Source organism: Ranitomeya imitator, chromosome 4 (assembly GCF_032444005.1).
Source record: "Ranitomeya imitator isolate aRanImi1 chromosome 4, aRanImi1.pri, whole genome shotgun sequence".
NCBI classification, from domain to species: domain Eukaryota; kingdom Metazoa; phylum Chordata; class Amphibia; order Anura; family Dendrobatidae; genus Ranitomeya; species Ranitomeya imitator.
This window is the reverse complement of record NC_091285.1, coordinates 479677893-479700834: the sequence shown is the minus strand read 5'-3', so window position 1 is coordinate 479700834 and position 22942 is coordinate 479677893. Positions and strand designations below refer to the sequence as shown.

General features: G+C 42.2%; 1 protein-coding gene across 2 annotated transcripts in view; it reads left to right on the top strand.

Annotated features, from left to right (window-relative positions):
* Nucleotides 1-22942, top strand: part of MYZAP (myocardial zonula adherens protein) — a 110440-nt gene that overhangs the window by 21758 nt on the left and 65740 nt on the right. For both annotated transcript variants that reach the window (XM_069765919.1, XM_069765920.1), the window contains exon 2: nucleotides 21594-21683. In XM_069765919.1, coding sequence (XP_069622020.1) covers nucleotides 21594-21683 — 90 coding nt within the window. The remainder of the gene's footprint in view (nucleotides 1-21593; nucleotides 21684-22942) is intronic.

Sequence of the window (22942 nt, the reverse complement as noted above, 5' to 3'; positions counted from 1 at the left end):
ACTGCTGCCACCAATCTGTGATGGAGCTTACCCAGTCACAGCTCTCTGGTGTCCCCTTACCCTCAGGTCAGTCAGAGAACTGCACCTAAGATAAGCAGTCACCGGAGGGGCTACCCTGTTACGTACTGGTTATCAAGGCACTCTGCAATGAGGGCAGTATATACATCACAGTCCCAGGCTGGGAATATATATGTAAACCTCCGGTTCCTCACCGCCAGGATCCCCCAATAAGACCAGAATGGTATGCTGCCACTAGTTCCTCATTAGATATAAGCCCGGTCCATTAACAAGCTTATATCAGGTCAGAAACCAACCCCAAGTAGCGTATAAGTACTAGCCGGACTCACTGACATGGGAAATCGGAATTCGAGATAAAAGAGCAGCCCAAAATTAAATAATATTTTCATTGCCGAAAGGCACTCTAGATAATACAAATATATACAGAGGAATATACAGATATTACAGCCATAAGTACATATAAAGTAGGGTACAGGTATGGAATTGCAGTTAGCTGTATGTGTCAAGTTACCATTCCTTATAACATGTGGGCCAAGGGAAGCGCATGAGTCCACAGGTACTGTCTTAGTTTCTGGTCCATCTCCTCGTGTGATGTAACGCGGCTTCCATGACAAAACAATGACACTGGCTAAAGATGTGTAGATATCTTTTAACCCTTAGCGAGCCCCTTCCATATTTGCCACTCTCTCTCTGGGTCAGACTGAAATCTCCTCCCCTGTCTACCTAGCTGCAATAATTCCCAATATCTAGGATCAGTCATAACTTTCTAGTGGGGGGCCCAAACGGGACGACTGACATCTCAACGGGTTCGTTGGGGCTTGACCAATATGGAGAATCCAAACTTGGGTCGGCTAAGTGGTTCTGGAGTTCCAGTATCGATATCTCGGTATCTGGGACAGCTAGAGAACGATGAGACCCAGATTTGTGTGTGTGATGGGCTACCTGGATTATGGTGGTGTATTGGACTTAATCCTGAGATGTACGGTACTCTCATAATTCAACTCTATGTGTCGATTCCTAACCGTCTATGCCTTCCATTGATAGCTGATTGATGCTGGCCACCTTGCACAAAAAACAGCAGGGGGTCCCAGCTCTGTTCCTCCCAGCATTAATTAACATGTGGCCTCTAAAGGCCCCTTCACATGAAGCGACGCTGCAGCGATACCGACAATGATCCGGATCGCTGCAGCGTCGCTGTTTGGTTGCTGGAGAGCTGTCACACAGACAGCTCTCCAGCGACCAACGATGCCGGTAACCAGGGTAAACATCGGGTAACTAAGCGCAGGGCCGCGCTTAGTAACCCGATGTTTACCCTGGTTACCATCCTAAAAGTAAAAAAAAAACAAACACTACATACTTACCTACAGCCGTCTGTCCTCCAGCGCTGTGCTCTGCACTCCTCCTGTACTGGCTGTGAGCACAGCGGCCGTAAAGCAGAGCGGTGACGTCACCGCTCTGCTTTCCGGCTGACCGACGCTCACAGCCAGTATAGGAGGAGTGCAGAGAAGCCCAGCGCCGGGGACAGACAGCGGTAGGTAAGTATGTAGTGTTTGTTTTTTTTAACTTTTAGGATGGTAACCAGGGTAAACATCGGGTTACTAAGCGCGGCCCTGCGCTTAGTTACCCGATGTTTACCCTGGTTACCAGTGAAGACATCGCTGGATCGGTGTCACACACGCCGATCCAGCGATGTCCACGGGAGATCCAGCGACCAAATAAAGTTCTGGACTTTATTCAGCGACCAACGATCTCCCAGCAGGGGCCTGATCGTTGGTCGCTGTCACACATAACGATTTCATTAACGATATCGTTGCTACGTCACAAAAAGCAATGATATCGTTAACAATATCGTTATGTGTGAAGGTACCTTAATTCTCTGGCCATGTGGCACGTTCCTGTTCTTTTGGGAGTTTGTGTATTTATCCCATGGGTAGAACCACAGTTCTGGGAGCAGAAAGAGATCTCTGAACATTACATTGGGTCTTTAATTAACAAATCCAAAATGCCATCTCCCTCGTCCCTCACAGTTGCGATATGCACATGCGCTGACTCCGGCGCCACACTACGCAGGCACAGTTCATCCTGGCTTCCAACTGATGCATCCACCATTAAATTTAAGATATCAGCACACAGACATATACACAAATTTATCACCACAGAGCATCAAGAAAAGCGGAGGTAACTTTTCTTGATGCTCTGTGGTGATATATTTGTGTACATGTAATAAATATTGACACTTTTTGCAAATATAATCAACTCTTGAGAGGGGCTGCTTCCTACTTTGACTACTGTTTTGGATTTGTCTCCAAGTTCAGCCTGCACCACCCAACTCAACAGAGTGCGCATCATTTTTTTCACTTCAGCACACAGACATAGTCATGGACTGGATGCTGCCTGAGAAGGTGGTTTCAGTATCTCACAAACTGACTATGGGCTTTTTAAGGAGGAAGACACTTCAGAACACTGTGGCGTCTTTAGTCCTGCAGCATCTTTTTTTTGCGTCTTTTCGGTCATTTTCATTGAACACTGACTTTTTACTATACATGTATTGAATAAAGTAGTGAGCAACTTCCAAGTGGAAGCTACTTGAAGAACGATGAAGTCACTTCTTTTAACAGCGTCTTGTCTTTGGGAACCTGAAGAGGTTAAAAGAAGCTCAAAAGATGGAATAAGTGCACAGCAAGTAATTTGTACATTACAATGCATATGTTCATTCTTTATAGTGTTCATTTAGCACTTTTACAGTTGGGTTATGGAATGTACCCACCTGAAAAAGACATGTACGCGTACATACCCTAAGCAATGTGCAAAAGACACTCAAGAAATAATTAATTAATAAACAGTGGGGTATATACACATTTCTTCCATACTATTTATTAGTCATTTCTGTTCCCTGTAGAGTGCCAGTTTACACTCTACTGCTCAATGCTTTACAGACATTGCCATCCATCACTCAATGATCAAAAAAGGAGAGTGCTGCAAGCAATGTTACTACTGAGCCACCATGCTGCCTATATTCTTTCTAAGTATGGGATGGGCAGTAGATGTTAAAGGGGTTGTCTGGTCCAAATCAATAAGTCTGCAGTCACTCTGTGTGATTACAGACTTACGAATCCCGAGTCTAAAGCATGCACTGTACACTGTGAGGATTGACCAGTATGTGACCCGGGACCTGAGGGTATGTATTCGTTATTCATACTCCCAGCCTGGGCCTATCTAATGGGGCCTATCTAATGGGCATGGGCTCACTCCATACACTTGTATAGCGCGAGGATGCGCCCCGTCTAGTGACGTGGCTGTCCAGTGGGCGTGGCCGAATAGAGAGTGCAGTCTAGCTCCATACAGGTGTATGAAAGAGAGGCCACGCCCACCAGACGGTAGTATGTATATTGCATACATATCATTCGGTCCCGGCTCAGAAACCGGCGAATCCCAGCAGCGCACAGTGCCTGCACTGGGAACGGGGATTCATAAGTCTGCAGACACACAGACTGATTGCAGACAACCTCTTTAAAGGGAACCTGTCACCCCGAAAATCCCGGGTGAGGTAAGCCCACCGGCATCAGGGGCTTATCTACAGCATTCTGTAATGCTGTAGATAAGCCCCCGATGTTACCTGAAAGAGGAGAAAAGACGTTATATTATACTCACCCAGGGGCGGTCCCGCTGCTGGTCAGGTCGGATGGGTGTCTCCGGTCTGCTGCGGCGCCTCCCATCTTCATTACAAGACGTCCTCTTCTGATCTTCAGCCACGGCTCCGGCGCAGGCGTACTTTGCTCTGCCCTGTTGAGGGCAGACAAAGTACTGCAGTGCGCAGGCGCCAGAAAGGTCAGAGGCCCCGCAGCGGACCGGAGACACCCATCCGAACTGACCAGCAGCGGGACCGCCCCTGGGTGAGTATAATATAATGTCTTTTTCTCCTCTTTCAGGTAACATCGGGGGCTTATCTACAGCATTACAGAATGCTGTAGATAAGCCCCTGATGCCGGTGGGCTTACCTCACCCGCGATTTTCGGGGTGACAGGTTCCCTTTAAAAGTACCAAGTGATCACCAATGTGGGTGGCTAGTGTCAAAATATCTTGTGAATTAGACATATTAGAAGAAAATGGTCAGACTAGTTCAAATTAACAGAATTGCAATAAGAAGTCAAATAAGTGCACACCACAACAGTAATATTCAGATGGGCATTTTTATATCTGTAAAAATGGGATGCTGTATGGATTATCTGTTTGGGAGACGATTTTGTGCACCCATAGACTTGCATGGACGATTCTCACCCAATAATTAGGAGAATCTAGTGCAAGCTGCAATTTTTTTTAATATGGACACTAAGTCCATGTGAAAAGGGACACTAAGTCCATGTGAAAAGAATTTAATCTGAACAGCCCTATTTAATTACATTGGTCAGTATGCTGTCCAATTTTTGCTCCGACAGCACAGATCCATATATTTCACTTGTTTGATCGAGCCCTAATAAAGAAACACTTTTATTATTTATTTATATAGCACCATTGATTCCATGGTGCTGTACATGAGAAGAGGCTACATACAAATTACAGATATCACTTACAGTAAGCAAATTACCAATTACAGACTGATACCCAGGGGCAATTTTGGCCCTGCCCTTGCGGGCTTACATTCTAGAGGATGGTGGGGTTGGAGACAGTAGGTCGTGGGTTGCAGGAGCTTCGTTGTTGGTGAGGCGGTAACTCCGGTAGTGGTGAGGAGGCAGAGGGGTCAGTGCAGGCTGTAGACTTTCCTGAAGAGCTCGGTTTTCAAGTTCTGTCAAAAGGATCCGAATGTGGTAGTCGGACATGTTGGGGCAAAGAATTCCAGAGGATGGGGGATATTCAGGAGAAGTCTTGGAGGCGGTTGGGTGAGGAGTGAATAAGTATGGAGGAAAGAAGGAGGTCTTGGGAGGACCGGAGATTACGCGAGAGAAGATATCGGGTGATTAGTTCAGAGATATATGGAGGAGACAGGTTATGGATGGCTTTGTAGGTCAGTATTAGTAATTTGAACTGGATACGCTGAGGGAATGGGAGCCAGTGAAGAGATTTGCAGAGGGGGGGAAGCGGAGTAGTAGCGAGGAGAGCGATGAATTAGTTGGGCAGGAAGAGTTAAGGATGGACTGGAGAGGTGCAAGGGTGTTAGCAGGGAGGCCACAGAAAAGGATGTTGCAGTAGTCAAGGCGGGAGATGATGAGGGCATGCACAAGCATTTTAGTAGATTGACGGTTGAGGAAAGGATGGATTTTGAAGATATTTTTGAGCTGGAGGCGACAGGAGGTGGAAAGAGATTGGATGTTCAGTTTGAAGGACAGGGCAGAGTAAAGGGTTGCTCCGAGGTAGCGGACTTCCGGTAAGGGGGAAAGCGTGATGTCATTAATGGTGATAGATCAGGTAAGGAAGATCTATGAGATGGAGGAAAGATGATGAGTTCAGATTTGTCCACACTGAGTCTAACTTGCCTATACAGCTCTGGCAAAAATTAAGAGACCACTCAAAATATTCAGTTTGTCTGATTTTTCTATTTATAGGTATATTTTTGAGTAAAATGTAAATTGTTCATTTATTCTATAAACTGCTGACAACAGGTCTCTGAATTTCCAAGCAATACATTTTGTATTTTTTTTCTGACAAAGAAAAATGGTCAAAATTAAAAAAAAACCCAGTGCTTTCAGACCTCAAATGATGCAAAGAAAACAAGTTCAGTCATTTAGAAACAATACAAATGTTTTAACTCAGGAAGAGTTCAGAAATCAATATTTTGTGGAATAGTCATGATTTTTAATCACAGCTTTCATGTATCTTGGCTAGTGATGGGCGAAGTCCCCGATGTTTGGGATCGGCGGGTTCGCCCAATTTTTTTGTAAAGTTTGAGTTCAGGGCCGGACATGACATGAACTTGCATCCAAACCCCGAACTCGGACTTTACATATATGGGATGTGGGGCTGTAAAAAAAGGCAGAAAATTAATAATAAATATTAGAATTATACTTACCTGTCCAGCGACGCGTCCTCCTGTCCCGCTGTCTCCCGGCCGCATCTCCTTCCGGGGCTGCTCATTAACTGCTGGCAGTATTCACTGCACTCGGCAGTCTTCGGCTTTTTCTGGCAGTGTTGTGAAAAACTGCCGGAAAAAGCCGAAGACTGCCGAGTGCAGTGAATACAGAAGGTAATGAGCGGCCCCGGAAGCAGATGCGGCTGGGAGACAGCGGGACAGGAGGACGCATCGCTGGACAGGTAAGTATAATTAAAATTAATTTTCTTTTTTTTTTCAGTCCAAACTGGATCAGAACTGTAAACCGATGTTCAGGACCATGTGACCGAACACTATGTGTTCAGTACGGTCCCGAACTTTGCAGTTCAGGTTCGCCCATCCCTAGTCTTGGCATGCTTTCTACCAGACTTTCACACTGCTTCTGGTGCAAAAATTTAAGCAGTTCTTCTTTGTTGGATGGCTTGTGTGGGCTACAAGTCCCATCCGGCTATGCCGGCTACAGTGACAGTGATTGACACATTAGCCAATGTTAGCTCAGTAGTAGTCCCATCATCCGGTTAAGGTGTTGAATGTAAAAAAAAAAAAAACACATACAGTACATATTTAGTTTATACTGGTCATCTACAGCTAATCCCTGAAGCCCTCGCTCACCTGAAAAAAAATTAACATAATAAACCAACAATATACTCCCTGTGTGTGTCCAATTAATACGATTGTCCAACGACAATCTCCCATGGAGAGCTGTAACATCAGCTGATGCGACCGCTCTCCAGGGGCTCCGGGATACAATGATGGAAGGTATCCTTCTACACTGTATCTCTCCACCACTATGAGTACAGTACAGTTCATACTGTAACTTGCCATAATCTCCTGTCAGTGTGTCACTTGAAGGTCCATAGAGCTGTCACATCTCCTGATGTGACCGCTCTATAGGGGAGATCATCGTGGGACGAGGTTGGACAAGAAATTATATCACAAATCTTTTTTTTTCTTCAATAATAGATCTTTATTTAGCTTTCAAAAACACATACAAAAACGCATAATAAAGCGCATAAAAAGCACATTAAAAATGCACCAAAAACACGTGGATTTCTGCCAAGAGATGCGGATTCGGTGCGGAAAAATCCTCAGGCAAATACGCAAGGTGTGCACATACCCTACAAGTTCCTGTTCATGCGGAAGCCCCTGAAGCGGCTGCTGTCTGCCTACAAGAACAAGTTTAGGGAGATCAAGGAGTATCAGCAGTGGTACGGCCTGGAGATCGTGCGCCGGTACCGCCAAAACCCGGCCCCCCACCGCATCCAATGGGGACGACGTCACCTTCTCCGAGTTCCTGCGGTACCTGCTGGACGAGGACGAGGAAAAGATGAATGAACACTGGATGCCCATTTACCAGCTGTGCCAGCCCTGCGCGTGCCCTAGAACTTCATCAGCACCTACGAGCGGCTGCGGGAGGATGCTAACTGGGTGCTGGACACCATCGGCGCACAATACAAGATGGAGGCGCACAAAACAGGATGAGGGTGCATGATATCGGCTGCACATGACAGGAAGGGGGCGCAGGATGGGGGCTGCACATGACAGGAAGGGGGCGCAGGATGGGGGCTGCAAATGACAGGAAGGGGGTGCCAGATGGTAGCAGCACAGGACAAGATTAAGGCGCAGGATGGAAGCAGCACATACCAGGATGGAGACCATATACCAGTATAAATGCTCGCCACCCAGGCGAAGAACATGTTCAATAGCTAGTCTATATATATTTGCTCTTGGGCAGTGGAACACGGTTATAGGAAAGCTAAACTAAGGCGTTTTCTTCTTGTTAATCTGCCTTGCATGTGATCAGATCAAAGGCTGTGGTCCACAAAATGTCACCATTCTTCTTTGAGGCAACATTTACAGCTTTATTGAAACCTTTATGTGAGAAGAGTGTCCTGCAACGATTCAATTGACTAGTAAAGTACAAAACCTCCAGTCAACCAAATACAACCAAGAACTTCTTACTTTTAGTCTTCACATAATAACTCATTGATGTACAATTACAACTGTGAATTCTAGTTTCAAACAAGAAAAGGGCAAAGGAATGATGTCAGCTAAAACAGAGATACTGGATTTGGTTGACTGAATTAACTGATTTTTGTGTTTCTGGAAGAATTATCATACTGTTACTGATGTGAAAATCTGAAAAATTGAAAAGAACTTACAGAGGTTGAGCATTCTTAGTTAGTTTTTACACTAGTACTTTGCTTAGCAGTTTCCAGGGAACTCTTTGGCCAGGGAACTCTTTTCACCTCTGTATAAAGATCTGGCCTTCACTGTGAATCAATAAACAAATACAGCATCAGGACATTGGCTGCGGTCAAAAACAGAGACAGAATGAGATGCAAAGTCAACAGGCAAACGAAGGGTTAATCCGCCCAATGTCAATTCCAGGAACCAGTCCAAAGGTAATCTAGTGGTTATGCAGGCTAGCAATCAGAGTAATGTAGCAGCATTCACACCAGGAGCAATATCAATCCGCAGGAACCTCCTAGAGAAACAATGTGGCAGTTATCTTACCGAACACACTTCAAGCATTGTATAAATACCACACATGAGAATGATGTATCCATGATTCAGGGAGATATTGTGTTCCTGTGGTTGCAAGCTACCTACACCATTGTGATTTTAAACACAGTAGCAAATATGTTCCCTGATCATGAATATATCCATGGATTGTGTCCAACTCTGATTATATAGATATGGCATGGAAAATATTGTACTTCTATTGACATGTAAAGCCTTCTGACATGAAGCCACTCAGTCTGCCTTCGAAGCAGTATCTCGAGTACTGAATCGCACCACTTTATTAATTAGGATGTACATAGTCAAAGTTTGCCCTTCAACAACTGTCAGTAACTTCAATTACCTGTTCACAGCAGCAGTGCATGCAGATATCCAAGATAAAACTATATTTAATTCTCAGTTGTAGCCTGCGGAAAATCATTAATACCAAATGACAAATCTGCAGCCCATCAATGCAATCTTAGACTCAACCACAAATCAAGAAAAAAGATAAATTGTTGTTTTGTCATTTTAACTTATTGTGTTGTTGTACAAAACGGCAACCTTCACTGACCGAGCATGAACATTAAGTTGTTTGGAAAAAGGAACTGCAACCTCCTACTCTCTGGACTCCCCTCTAGCACTCTGGCACCACTCCAATCCATCCTACACTCTGCTGCCTGACTAATCCACCTGTCCCCCCGCTATTCCCCAGCCTCTCCCCTGTGTCAAGCCCTTCACTGGCTTCCTATCGCCCAGAGACTCCAGTTCAAAACCCTCACACTGACATACAAAGCCATTCACAACCTGTCTCCTCCATACATCTGTGACATGGTCTCCCGGTACCTACCTACACGCAACCTCCGATCCTCTCAAGACCTCCTTCTTTACTCCCCTCTCATCTCTTCTTCCCATAACCGCATCCAAGACTTCTCCCGTGCTTCCCCCATACTCTGGAACTCTCTACCCCAACACATCAGACTCGCGCCTACCATAGAAACCTTCAAAAAGAACCTGAAGACTCATCTCTTCCGACAAGCCTACAGCCTGCAGTGATCCTCAACCTACTGAACAGCCGCACAGCCAGCTCTTCCCTCTCCTAGTGTATCCTCACCCACCCCCTGCAGACTGTGAGCCCTCGCGGGCAGGGTCCTCCCTCATTATGTAGACGTGTGCCTTGTTATCTGCTCATGTTTAATGTATTTGTCTATATTTGCCCCGTATTCACATGTAAAGCGCCATGGAATAAATGGCGCTATAAAAATGTATAATAATAATAATAATAATAAAAAAAGGCTCTCTGACAATGTCTGATGAGCTTTAAAAATTAGATTAACATAGGTAACAATGTTTTATGTAGCCCTATGTGGATCCTCTCTGTGATTACCATTATATAGAGTTGAATATTATGCTGCTTGCAATAAACCAAACAGGAACAATTTAACACTTTTTATGACTGCTACTATCTCAGAATGATTTAACCCCTCACAGCAACCAACTTTGGTATTTAGTATACTACCTTTGGCTATTATGACCTACCGCAAATTAGATGCATATCCAGTTACCAGTATTTGGTAGCAATACTGAAGACTCTCGCAGAGTTTATCATAGGAAATACATCCAGTTCACTAATATATTTGGGTTTGCAAGCTGCAACCGCATTCCTCATATCTCATCAAAGATTTTCCAAGGGTTCAAGGCAGGCAACTGTGATAGTCAATGTTGAAGGATTTCTGAAACCAAGCGTTAGCAGCTTGGGACCACTGCCCTGTTGAAAAGTCCAATGAGACCCACGCTCCAGCTTCCTCATAGAAAGCATGATGTTTTCTCTTAGGATTACCTGATACTTGATTCATTACATCGTGGCCACCACACACTGCAAGTTTTTAATGCCAGAGGAAGCAAAACAGACCAAAACGATCACCAAGCCATTACCAAGTTTCACTGTAGGCAGGAAGCTCTTTTAACATATGCCTTATTCTGCCTCCTCCAGACAAATTGCTGGGCCATAGACTTGAAAGGTTTCATTTTTGTTTCACCACTCCACAGAAAAGGATCACAAAAAGCCTTTGACGTCTGTGTATGTTTTTTTCTGCATGCTAGAACTAATTTTTCTTGTGCTTTAGAGTCCATCTTAAGATACCGTCACACATAACGATTTCTTTAACGATATCGTTGCTTTTTGTGACGTAGCAACGATATCGTTAATGAAATCGTTCTGTGTAACAGCGACCAACGATCAGGCCCCTGCTGGGAGATCGTTGGTCGTGGGGAATGATCAGGACCTTTTTTTTGGTCACTGATCACCCGCTGTCATCGCTGAATCAGCGTGTGTGACGCCGATCCAGCGATGTGTTCACTGGTAACCAGGGTAAATATTGGGTTACTAAGCGCAGGGCCGCGCTTAGTAACCCGATATTTACCCTGGTTACCATTGTAAAAGTTAAAAAAAAAACAGTACATACTCACATACCGGTGTCTGTCACGTCCCCCGCCTTCAGCTTCCCGCACTGACTGTGAGCGCCGTCCGTAAAGCACAGCGGTGATGTCACCGCTGTGCTCTGCTTTACGGCCGGCCGGCGCTGACACAGTGAGTGCGGGAAGCTGACGCCGGGGGATGTGACAGACACCGGAATGTGATTATGCACTGTTTTTTTTTTTTTTACATTTACAATGGTAACCAAGGTAAACATCAGGTTACTAAGCGCGGCCCTGCGCTTAGTAACCCGATGTTTACCCTGGTTACCCGGGGACTTCGGCATCGTTGGTCGCTGGAGAGCTGTCTGTGTGACAGCTCTCCAGCGACTACACAACGACTTACCAACGATCACGGCCAGGTCGTATCGCTGGTCGTGATCGTTGGTAAATCGTTTAGTGTAACGGTACCTTTAGAGTTTGGGAATGGAGCACTTAACTGTGACCAACTACATCCTCCAGCATCTGTTGGCAGCCAGTGATATATTCCTCTTTCTGCCCTCCTCCAGATAGTGTAGTCAGTATTTCTTAAATTTCAAACTTGCGAACTATGCTTCCATCTGTATCTCTAGGATCATTCAATGCCTTTATGTTCCTGTATCCTTTTCCTTGTTTGTGCATGAAAATGATTTCTATTCTCAACTTTTTTGACCACTCTCTTAAAGAGGCTGTTCACTACTTTATCATTAATGACCTATCCTTAGGAAAAGCCATCAATGTCTGATCAGTTGGGGTCCAACACCCGACACTCCCGTCGATCAGCTCTTCTTGTTGTTGGTAGTGGGTGCCAGCTGGAAGTTCTCAATAGCAGAGCAGCTTTGTCTCCTGATGTTGGCTTAGCCAGGGTACTGTTTGTCCACCCCCTATTCAAATTAATAGGAGGCAAATGTGCAGTACAATGCCATGGCCACTATCAGAGCATAGAGCAGCTCCGCAATTGAGCACTTCTGGCTGGCAGCCACCGACACTGATCGGAGGGGATGTCGGGGACCCGACCGATCAGACATTAATGGCATATTCTAAGGATAAACCCTCAATGTTAAAATAGTAGACAACCTCTTTAACTTAGCCATATTGCTAACATGCAATCAATTGTTACAGTCCACAAAACTTAAGCCTGTCCAGGTATTTGTTGTGTTTTATGTCAAATACAACCGCTGAAACTAATAAAGCCATTGATTAATTACATAAGGTGTTCTTAAGAAACACCTGATTGGTAAATGTGTACTTTTATAAGGCATTGTACTCAGGGCAGTGAATCATTATGAGACTGCAGTAGTCAGTAAAAGTGCCATTTTGTGTTGAATTTGAAGAAACTAGTTGTATGCAATTGCGTTATGGAGCCATTTAAAATGCTCTTGTTTGATTGGTTAATGCAAACAGAAGAAAGTTTGTAAATTTTGCTTATAAAACTAATTTTCAAGGGAGGTTGAATAATTTAAATTGCAGCTGTATTTCAAGTAAAATATGTTTATCAAAGGGATTACTTTTGTAAGACTTTCTAGGTATGACATAATAACAAAGGACTGGTTTAGGCAGGACTGTAATGAAGGTCTTACAACTATAAAACGCTTCATGTAATTAACTCTAACAAAAGGGAAAACTATGAGTAATGTTGTAATGCCTTTAGATTAAGTTCATTCATTCTCCTAGCCTCTGATGTCGAACTTTAATTGACCAAGCTAAACCCTTAATGCGGTATTTACTAAGCCAACAAATTGATTGTAGTTTAATGTTGTTATACAGAGGAATGTGTTCACTGGGGGAAATACTTTTTATTAGTATTGTATAAAGATGTGAGAAGTTAAAATTTTACATGGCGGCTAAGCTATTATTATACAAGATCAGGGGTTCTTTTATATTCCCAGCCTTAGGAAGGTAGATGATGGATGCATCCCTTGGTAACTGCTTCTAAAAAAAATGGCTGCTGTGCTCTAGCAACATCCGACAACTTCCGTCCAGCACCAGTAACAGCTGATTGGTGAGGATGTCGGGCTTCGCACTCCCACCGATGAGATATTAATGGCCTATTGTACAGATATGCCAACAATAAACAAGCAGTGGTCAAACCCTTTAAATACGGTATATTACAATAAACTGCAGCAACATTTTTGCAAAACATGGCATTCAGTATGTGATATAAAATATGCTGAAAAAATGAAAGAGTGAAGGCTTGCATAAAAAATGAGATTAACACCACATTCTTTGCTTGTTTGGTGGCAGATAACTGGATATGTTTACTAGAGCAATAATCAGGTACAAGTCTGTATTGGTATTTTCTCCCTGGGTTTCCTCTGGGTTCTCCTCTGGTTTCCTCCCACACTCCAAAAACATACTGATTGGGAATCTAGATTGTGAGCCCCCGATGGGGACAGTGATGATGATGTCTGTAAAGCGCTGTGGAATTGATGGCGCTATATAAATAAGTAAAATAAATAGAAGCAGATTGGCGGTCTTATTGTTCTGCGGCACTTCCACGCACACACAACAATTTGTAATACATTCTGTACACTTAGAATATCATTGTTCTTGGCAGAATATGTCCTGTTTACACAGGACAAGGTGCTAGTGAGAACAATGATTTTTAAGAAAGTCTGAAAATCATTACACCCAATGAACAACCTTTTTCTTATTCGTTGGGTGATTGTCAGCCTGTTTATACTGGCCACTTATAGGGAAACTAGCATTCTTATAATTGACTAGTGGAAATGCACAGTTACAGCGATGTACAATATTAATGAATCTGCATAGCTTCTAAGCCAATATGTAGTGCTACTGATAATATCACATTCCACTATGTTTTTTTCTATTAAACGAACCTTGCCAGACCTGTCGCACGCTATATTAATCATGTATGGCATGTGGCTCTTGGAGCTCAGTGCACACCCTGGAATGTCCCTCTTGCATATTTGTACTTGCGGTAGACTTTACCTTCCTTCATTTGATAAATCTCAGCTTTGTTTTTTCCCCAAACCGCACACAGTAGACAGAGGGTTCTGTGTAAGTCACCCGCAGTAAGCTGGGCAAGAGGATTATATTTTTTGAAATCCTGCTTGTTTGTGGAGTCATTATAAGCTGTGCCCTGTCTCCAGCTGAAACGATAATATTTATCAGTAAAAAATTATAATAGCACTACATTATTAAAATTATTTATTTCTATACACGGGTAGGGCTCATAGTCATTGGTGAGAGCCTAATAGTCCACTATCTCTATATACAAATATATAACAACACCGCTAAAAATGTTATGATGTTTTGTTTATGCAACAAATCAATTGTTAAAAACAATAGTAATTACCATAACAATGGAACAAAAGAAAATGTAGTAAATGAAAAAATTAATTAACAAACAGTGGATATACAAAGTCTGCACCCTCTGTTAAAATGCCAGGTCTTTGTCATGTGAGTACCGTAAATAACACCAAGGAGAATCATTTCAGAACATTTTTCACCTTCAATGTCACCCACAATCTGCACAATTTCATTGAAAAAAAAAATCTTTTCAGGAGAAAAAAAGCTAAATACTAAAGTAATGTGGTTGCATAAATATGCAGACCCAAATACATTTATGTCAGCCGTTTAAGAGTGTAAGAGCATGACACATCTAGAGTTGGCAATCGTTTCCCACTCTTCCTTACAGTAGCAATCTAAATCCAGATTGGGATGACATTTCCTTGGTTCAGCTCGCTTCAGATCAACCCTCAAATTTTCAATAGGATTCATTTCTGGGCTGTGTCTTGGTTTGGGCCATTTCAAAACTTTGATCTTCCACTGGCAAATTTTTCATTTGGAGATGTAATTAGGTTTGTTGTCATGCTGAAAGTTGAAATTTGTCTTAATCTTCAGCTTTTCAGCAGAAGCCTTGATATTTGGAACTGTTAATAATTCCCTCACCTTGACTAAGGCCAGAGTTCCAGATGCTTAAAAACAGCCTGAAAATATAATGGTGCCTCTACCATACTTCACTGTGGGTATGGTGTTCTTTTCATCATGCACAGTTTTGGCTTTGTGCCAAACATACCTTTTGAAGATATGTCCAAAAAGCTCAACCTTGGTCTAATCAGTTCATAACACGCTATTCCACTTGCTTTTGGCAGATTTAATGTAGGTTTTTGTAAAACATAGCTGGGCTTCAATGTATTTTTTTGTAAGAAAAGGCTTCCGTCTTAACCTACATCATAGGCCAGACATATAAAGAATACAAGAGATTGTTGTCACACACAACTAGGACTTGCCAGAAATTCCTGCAGCTCCTTTAATGTTGCTGTAGACCTCTTTGCAACGTCCCAGAGCAATTTTCTTCTTGTCTTTTCATCAATTTTTGAGGATCGTAGAGTAATGCCACTATTGTGCCAAATTTAAACCACTTTTCGATAACTGTCTTCACAGTTTGCCACTGTACATCTAATACCTTAGAATTTTTTGTGTAGCCTTCTCCTGTGTGATAAGTTTTAACAAAGAGATCCCATTGCTGTGTTGTAAGCTGTTTACAGACCATTGCTTTTACTGTAAAATACAACTATGAAAGTGTCAGGAAAATCCTCATAGAAGAGCTAAACTTTATATGGTGCTAATCAGAGTCACTGTAAATGATGGCAGCTGTGTCTACTAATTAACATGAGTTTAAGTGTGATTGACTAATTCTGAACACAACCACATCCACAATTATAAGAGGATGTTCACACTTATGCACCCAGATATTAGTTTTTGTTATTTTTATTTTCCGCCTAAAAATTATGTCTGTGTTTCCAATGGACATGTACAGATCTAGGGTGACATTAAAGGTGTAAGAGTTCTGAAAATTATTTTTATTGGTATTAATTTTTTACGCGACAAAAACCTGGCATTTTTAGCAGGGGTGTGCAAACGATCCATTATAAAATATTATCCATTATAAAATAACATCAAATTCGCATACTTATCAATAGTCTCAAATTTACTGGGACTATCCCAACATTTAATATGCTATGCAGCAAATGACTGATCTAAGAAAGCTTGCTCCCCATGATGTAAACTCTCACATGACAAACTATCATACCCATCAGTATGGTATTTTTATCATATACACTTTATATACTTACTAGATGGCAGCCCGATTCTAAAGAATCGGGAGTCTAGAATCCATATATACTTTATTTATTCAAATGTAAGAATAATACAATTAATAAATAATAGTAAGAAAGAACAGAAAATGGCTGCACTCACCAGCTCTTGACAATTCTTGTTATTTAAGGTTGGTAAATGGTATTATCATTTTTTTGACGAAATTCGGCAGGAGCTTGAAGAGCAACGTCACTGGGCCCGCCTCCACGCAGTAGAAACTTGCTGTGAGGTAAAAATTCAAAAATCACACCAAAATGGCGGGCGGAGTGTGTCACAGTACGGCACGTTTCTGATTGGTCGCTCGCAGCAGGCGGCAACCAATCAGACACTGGACACTGTTGACGTCACTTATCTCCGGACATTAGCTCCGGACATTAGCTCCGGACATTAGCTCCGGACATTAGCTCCGGACAAAGCCACGGAAGTTGGCACAAATTGCAGGAAGTAGTATTCTAGGCAATTATATATTAGATACTATATCTATAGTGTTCTCACTGTAAGGACTAAATAGTGAAGATAGTATATAGGGGATATGTGAAAACAGTGTGGCAGATTTGCTATCCTGCAGAATATTTTCAGCACTCTCTTTGGCTTCTCTGATAAGCGAGTATAGAAGTGGTGGAAAATAGCTTTGGCCTAATATGTGGCATCATATACCAAAACTTGTGTCAAAATTTTAGCACAAAGATAATAATGGTGAAAATGTTGACTATAATCTTGAATAGCATGAGCCACTGGGATAAATCTAGTTCGTTTTCAGACTGTATAGTCTAATGATAGTATAAAAAAGAGACAATTTTAATTCATCTTCTTTATTGTATGTTCTGACAAATACAAGCTCCTGACAAACCTTGCACCAATGTGTTTGCATAACCAACGTTTCCCAAGATGTTCAAAATGTTCCCAACTATGAGTCTGTTATTGTCAATGTACATGCAAAAATGTACATGTAAAAAAAAACGCGTCCTATGCAACGAGCAATGCACCATAGACAATAGCTATGAAAATATTCTGGGTGGACAGACTAGACTGGTGCCCATAGGAGCACGGAGATCGAGTGTCGTCACTTTCTGGATGTGATGCTTGTTTGCAGGCTATTCATAAACTACAGTACGTGCAGGTTTAAATGAATCACTAATACGTTTTATGTGCAGATTCCCATTGGCTAGATTCATACAAAGTGCTGACATATTTTTCATCATCATAAATATCCTGAATAATTGGGATGGTCATAGCAGTAAGAGACGAGTGTCATAATCTTGTGGAAGAACAGATCCTGTCTGCACTTTTTTTTAAGGCAAAACTCAAAGGCCTGTTTGATGCCATGCTAGGGGAGAATAAATATGTTCAATATCTACTATATAAAGCTGAATGTGTGTATGTGTGTGTGTATGTCCGGGATTGGCATCTGCACCGTCGCAGCTACAGCCACAAAATTTTGCACACTCACACGTCTGGACCCCGAGAGCGTCATAGGCTACGTTGTGAGGCGAAATTTTAACCCCGCGTGTTCCAATTCACCAATCAATTTTGACCCTATCTACATAATGGGGAAAAAAGTGAAAGGAAAAGTGTTGGAGGCGTCGCAGCTACAGAAACAAAATTTTGCACAGTCACACATCTGGACCCTGACAGCGTCATAGGCTACGTTGTGAGGTGAAATTTTAACCCCGCGCTTTCCAATTCACCAAACAATTTTGCCCCTATCTACATAATGGGGAAAAAAGTGAAAGGAAAAGTGTTGGAAGCGTCGCAGCTACAGCAACAAAATTTTGCACAGTCACACGTCTGGACCCTGAGAGCGTCATAGGCTATGTTGTGAGGTGAAATTTTAACCCCGCGCTTTCCAATTCACCAAACTATTTTTCCCCTATCTACATAATGGGGAAAAGTGAAAGGAAAAGTGTTGGAGGCAAATTGACAGCTGCCAGATGTGAACAAGGGGGACTTAAAGAATGAGAGCGATGGCGCCAAAGAGTATATACCGATCAGTTGCTAAGGTGGGGCCCCGACATGAGATACTCACCACACATGGGGATATGAACACACACACAAAATGCGCCACACACTACCACGTGCTTGAACACATATACCACCCTCAGCACACATTTCACCACACATACACAAACCTCGCCACATAAAAGTCGAAACACAAAAGTCGCCGCTCAAAACTCACCACGCGCAAAACTCGCCACATGCAAAAACTAGGCTCACGCAAAACTCGCCACAAGTGCAAAACTCACCTCATGGAAAACTCGCCACACGCAAAACTTGCACACGCGGAAAAATTGCCACATGCACAAAATTTGCAACACATGCAAAAGTTGCCTCACACAAAACTTGCACATACTCAAAAGGCACCAGACGTAAAACTCACCACGTGCAAAACTCGCCATGCGCAAAACTTGCTGCACACAACTTGCTACACTAACCTGTCACATGCAACTCGACACACAAAAAGTTGCTACACGCATGTTGCCACACAAAACTCATCTCACAAAAGTCGCTACATGCATGTCGCCACACACAACTCAACACACACAACTTGACAGACGAAACTCGCCCTAAAACACACACAAGTCTGGTATTAGCCTTCAAAAATAAAAATCTGATTAATAAGCAGACAAACTACAAGAGCAACAAATGTACCATGTAGGAAATACAGCAGCTGTCAGTCACATGACCTGTCTATTATGTGTATGTGTGAGCTAATATATACTGCCAGGGGGAGAGCTTCCTGTTGGCTGGGGATTTATCAGGCTGCCAATTTATCTTACAAATACTGAGGTAAAAATACTGAGCAAATAACGTGTTAACGAGGTCTAATACAGGAGATCACACAGGTATATACTATATACAGGGGAGATGACACACAGATATATACAATATACAGGAGAGATGACACACAGGTATATACTATATAGAGGAGGAGATGACATACAGGTACATACTATATACAGGAGGAGATGACATACAGGTATATACTATATACAGGAGGAGATGACACACAGATATATACTATATACAGGAGCAGATTACCTACAGGTATATACTATATACAGGAGGAGATGACATACAGGTATATGCTATATATAGAAGATGACATACAGGTATATACTATATATAGAAGGAGATGACATACAGGTATATACTATATATAGGAGGAGATGACATACAGGTATTTACTATATATAGGAGGAGATGACATACAGGTATATACTATATACAGGGGAGATGACACACAGCAGGTATATACTATATACAGGGGAGATGACATACAGGTATATACTATATACAGGAGATGACATACAGGTGTATACTATATATAAGGGAGATGACAAACATGTATATACTGAGGTGAAAATGAGAGGTGTGAGGTGAAAATGAAAAGGTGTGAGTGCAAAATGAGAGGAGTGAGGGAAAATAGTGTAGTGATCGGAAAATGACAGATGTGAGGTCGAAATGACAAGTGTTAGGCGGGAATGAGGAGTGAGGGAGAAAATGAGAGATGTGAGGGGCAAAATCAAAGATGTGATTGGGAAAATGAGAGGAGTGATGGGAAAATAAGAGAAGTGACGTGCTATAACTAACCACAGATATTTACTATGCCCAGGCAACGCCGGGCTCTTCAGCTAGTTACATTATATTTTATTTCCCATGGATTCCATTTCAATTTCTATAAAATTGGAGGCTCGCAGAGTAGAGGCCAATAACAGTTAGTACCAGATCCATCCAATATCCCTGCATAATATCTTATTAACAGGTGAAGCAAATACAAGTGCTTCTCCCAAAATTAGAATAGCATCAAAAAGTTAATTTATTTCAGTTCTTCAATGCAAAAAGTGAAACTCATATATTATATAGAGTCATTACAAACAGAGTGATATATTTCAAGTGTTTATTTCTGTTAATGTTGATGATTATGGTTTATAGTCAATGAAAACCCAGAAGTCATTATCTCAGTAAATTAGAATACTTTATAACACCAGCTTGAAAAATGATTTTAAACTCCGAAATGTTGGCCTACTGAAATGTATTTTCAGTAAATGCACTCAATACTTAGTTGGGGCTCCTTTGGTATCAATTACTGCATCAATGTGGCGTGGCATGGAGGTGACCAGCCTGTGGCACTGCTGAGGTGTTATGGAAGCCCAGGTTGCTTCGATAGCAGCCTTCAGCTCATCTGCATTGTTGGGTCTGGTGTCTCTCATCTTCTTCTTTACAATACCCCATAGATTCTCTATAAGGTTAAGGTCAGGAGAGTTTTCTGGCCAATCAAGCACAGTGATACTGTTGTTTTTAAACCATGTAATGGTACTTTTGGCAGTGTGGACAGGTGAAAGTCCTGCAGGAGAATGAAATTTCCATCTCTGAAGAGCTTGTCTGCAGAGGGAAGCATGAAGTGCTCTAAAATTTCCTGGTAGACGGCTGCACTGATTTTGGTCTTGATAAAACACAGAGTACCTGTACTAGCAGATGACATGGCTCCCCAAACCATCACTGATTGTGGAAACTTCACACTAGACCTCAAGCAGCTTAGATTGTGTGCCTCTCCACTCTTCCTCCAGACCCTGGGACCTTGATTTCTAAGGTCTAGTGTGAAGCATCCACAATCAATGATGGTTTCAGGAGCCATGTCATCTGCTGGTGTAAAACAACTGTGTCATATCAAGACCAAAGTCAGAGCAGCCGTCTAACAGTAAATTTTAGATGACTTAATGCTTCCCTCTGCTGACAAGCTTTTTGGAGATGGAAATTTCATTCTCAAGCAGGACTTGGCACCTGTCCACACTGCCAAAAGTATCACTTCTTGGTTTAAAAATAACAATATCACTGTGCTTGATTGGCTAGCAAACTCACCTGACCTTAACCCCATAGAGAGTCTATGGAGTATTGTCAAGAGGAAGATGAGAGACACCAGACCCAACAACGCAGCTGAGCTGATGGCTGCTATCAACGCAACCTGGTCTTCCATAACACCTCAGCAGTGCCACAGGCTGATCACCTCCACCTACTGAGATAATGACTTTTGGGTTTTCATTGGCTGTAAGCCATAATCACCAACATTAACAGAAATAAACACTTGAAATAGATCACTCTGTTTGTAATGACTCTATATAATATTTGAGTTTCACTTTTTGTGCTAAAGAACTAAAATAAATTAACTTTTTGATGATATTCTAATTTTGTGAGATGCCTCTGTATGTAATTCAGCTTAGATGGCTTATGGAATTAATAAAATAGCAACCCATAATAACTATTGTGTTAATAAGCAGGAACCAACACTTTTGTTATGATGTGTGCCACAGCCACTGGATTTTTTGTCCTTTATTACATTTTAGTATTTGCATCAATTACATATACATACAGCAAAATTATTATTGTATTATTATTATTATCATCATCATCACATGCTGGAAAGTAATGTAAGCTACCATTCTGTGATCTACAGGGGAACATCTGTCGGCTACGTCTCACACTACCTGTCGATGGAACATTGAAAACAGAACAGAACGATTTGAACAAGGAGAAACAATTGCATGTAAGTAAACTGTGAATTATTAACCAATAAATCCCTGGTAGAAATGAGCAACAGACCAAAAATGTGGGTAAGTTAATTTTAGGCTTAGCATATGTTTTGTTTTAACTACAGTTAGATTTAAAATTACTTTAACCCTGTGGACATTAAAGGGGTTGTCTAGCCTTAGGCTACAACTCTGCAGACGCTATATGTGACAATTCAGATACTTGCAGTCGCGTGTCCTTGCAGTTGCACTCGATGTGAGGATTCAGAAAGTGGCTGCAGACTTGTACCCTTAAGCCAGAAAACTCCTTTCAGAAAAAAATAAAATAATACAAAGTGAAATAGTTTAAAGGGTTCCCATAGCTACCAAATAGGTTGTAGTGTGAAATGTTCTAAGTTATTATGGGTAAATGCTACATTTTAGTGTATTATTATTATTTCCTATAGTTTACTATATGGAAAATTTTGAAAAAATGTGTAAAAACTGCAGACAAATTTAAAGTTACTATAAAAGTGTTTAAAGGCAATCTATCACCTCATTTTGCCGCTATAAGCTGCGGCCACCACCATTAGGGGCTTATCTACAGCATTCTGTAATGCTGTAGATAAGCCCCCGATGTAATCTGAAAGATAAGAAAAACAAGTTAGATTATACGCATCCAGGGGCGGTCCCAGTTCGGTTTGGGTCCGATAGGCGTCGCAGGTCCGGTTTCGGCACCTCTCATCTTATGCGATGATGTCCTCTTCCTTGCTTCTGTTGCTGCTCCTGTGCAGGTGTACTGATTTGCCCTGTTGAGGGCAGCGTAAAGTACTGCAGTGTACAGGAGCCGGTCCTCTCTGACCTTTACCGGCGCCTGCGCACCTCAGTACTTTACTCTGCCCTCAACAGGGCAAATCAGTACACCTCCACAGGAGCAGCAACAGGAGCAATGAGGATGACAACATCGTATGAAGATGGGAGGCGCCAGACCCGGACCTGCGATGCCCATCGGACCCGGACCGCACTGGACCGCCCCTGGGTGAGTATAATCTAACCTCTTTTTCTCATCTTTCAGATTACATTGGGGGCTTATCTACAGCATTACAGACTGCTATAGATAAGCCCCTAATGGCGGTAGCTACAGTTTATAGCGGCAAAATGAGGTGACAGATTCCCTTTAAAGCATCACTCCAGCATTTTTTTTACATCATCACTGGAGTGATGCTTAAAATCCATGTCCCCTAACTCCTATCTGATACCAACTTTCCAGCATTTTCATCAGTTTTTGCCAATGCTT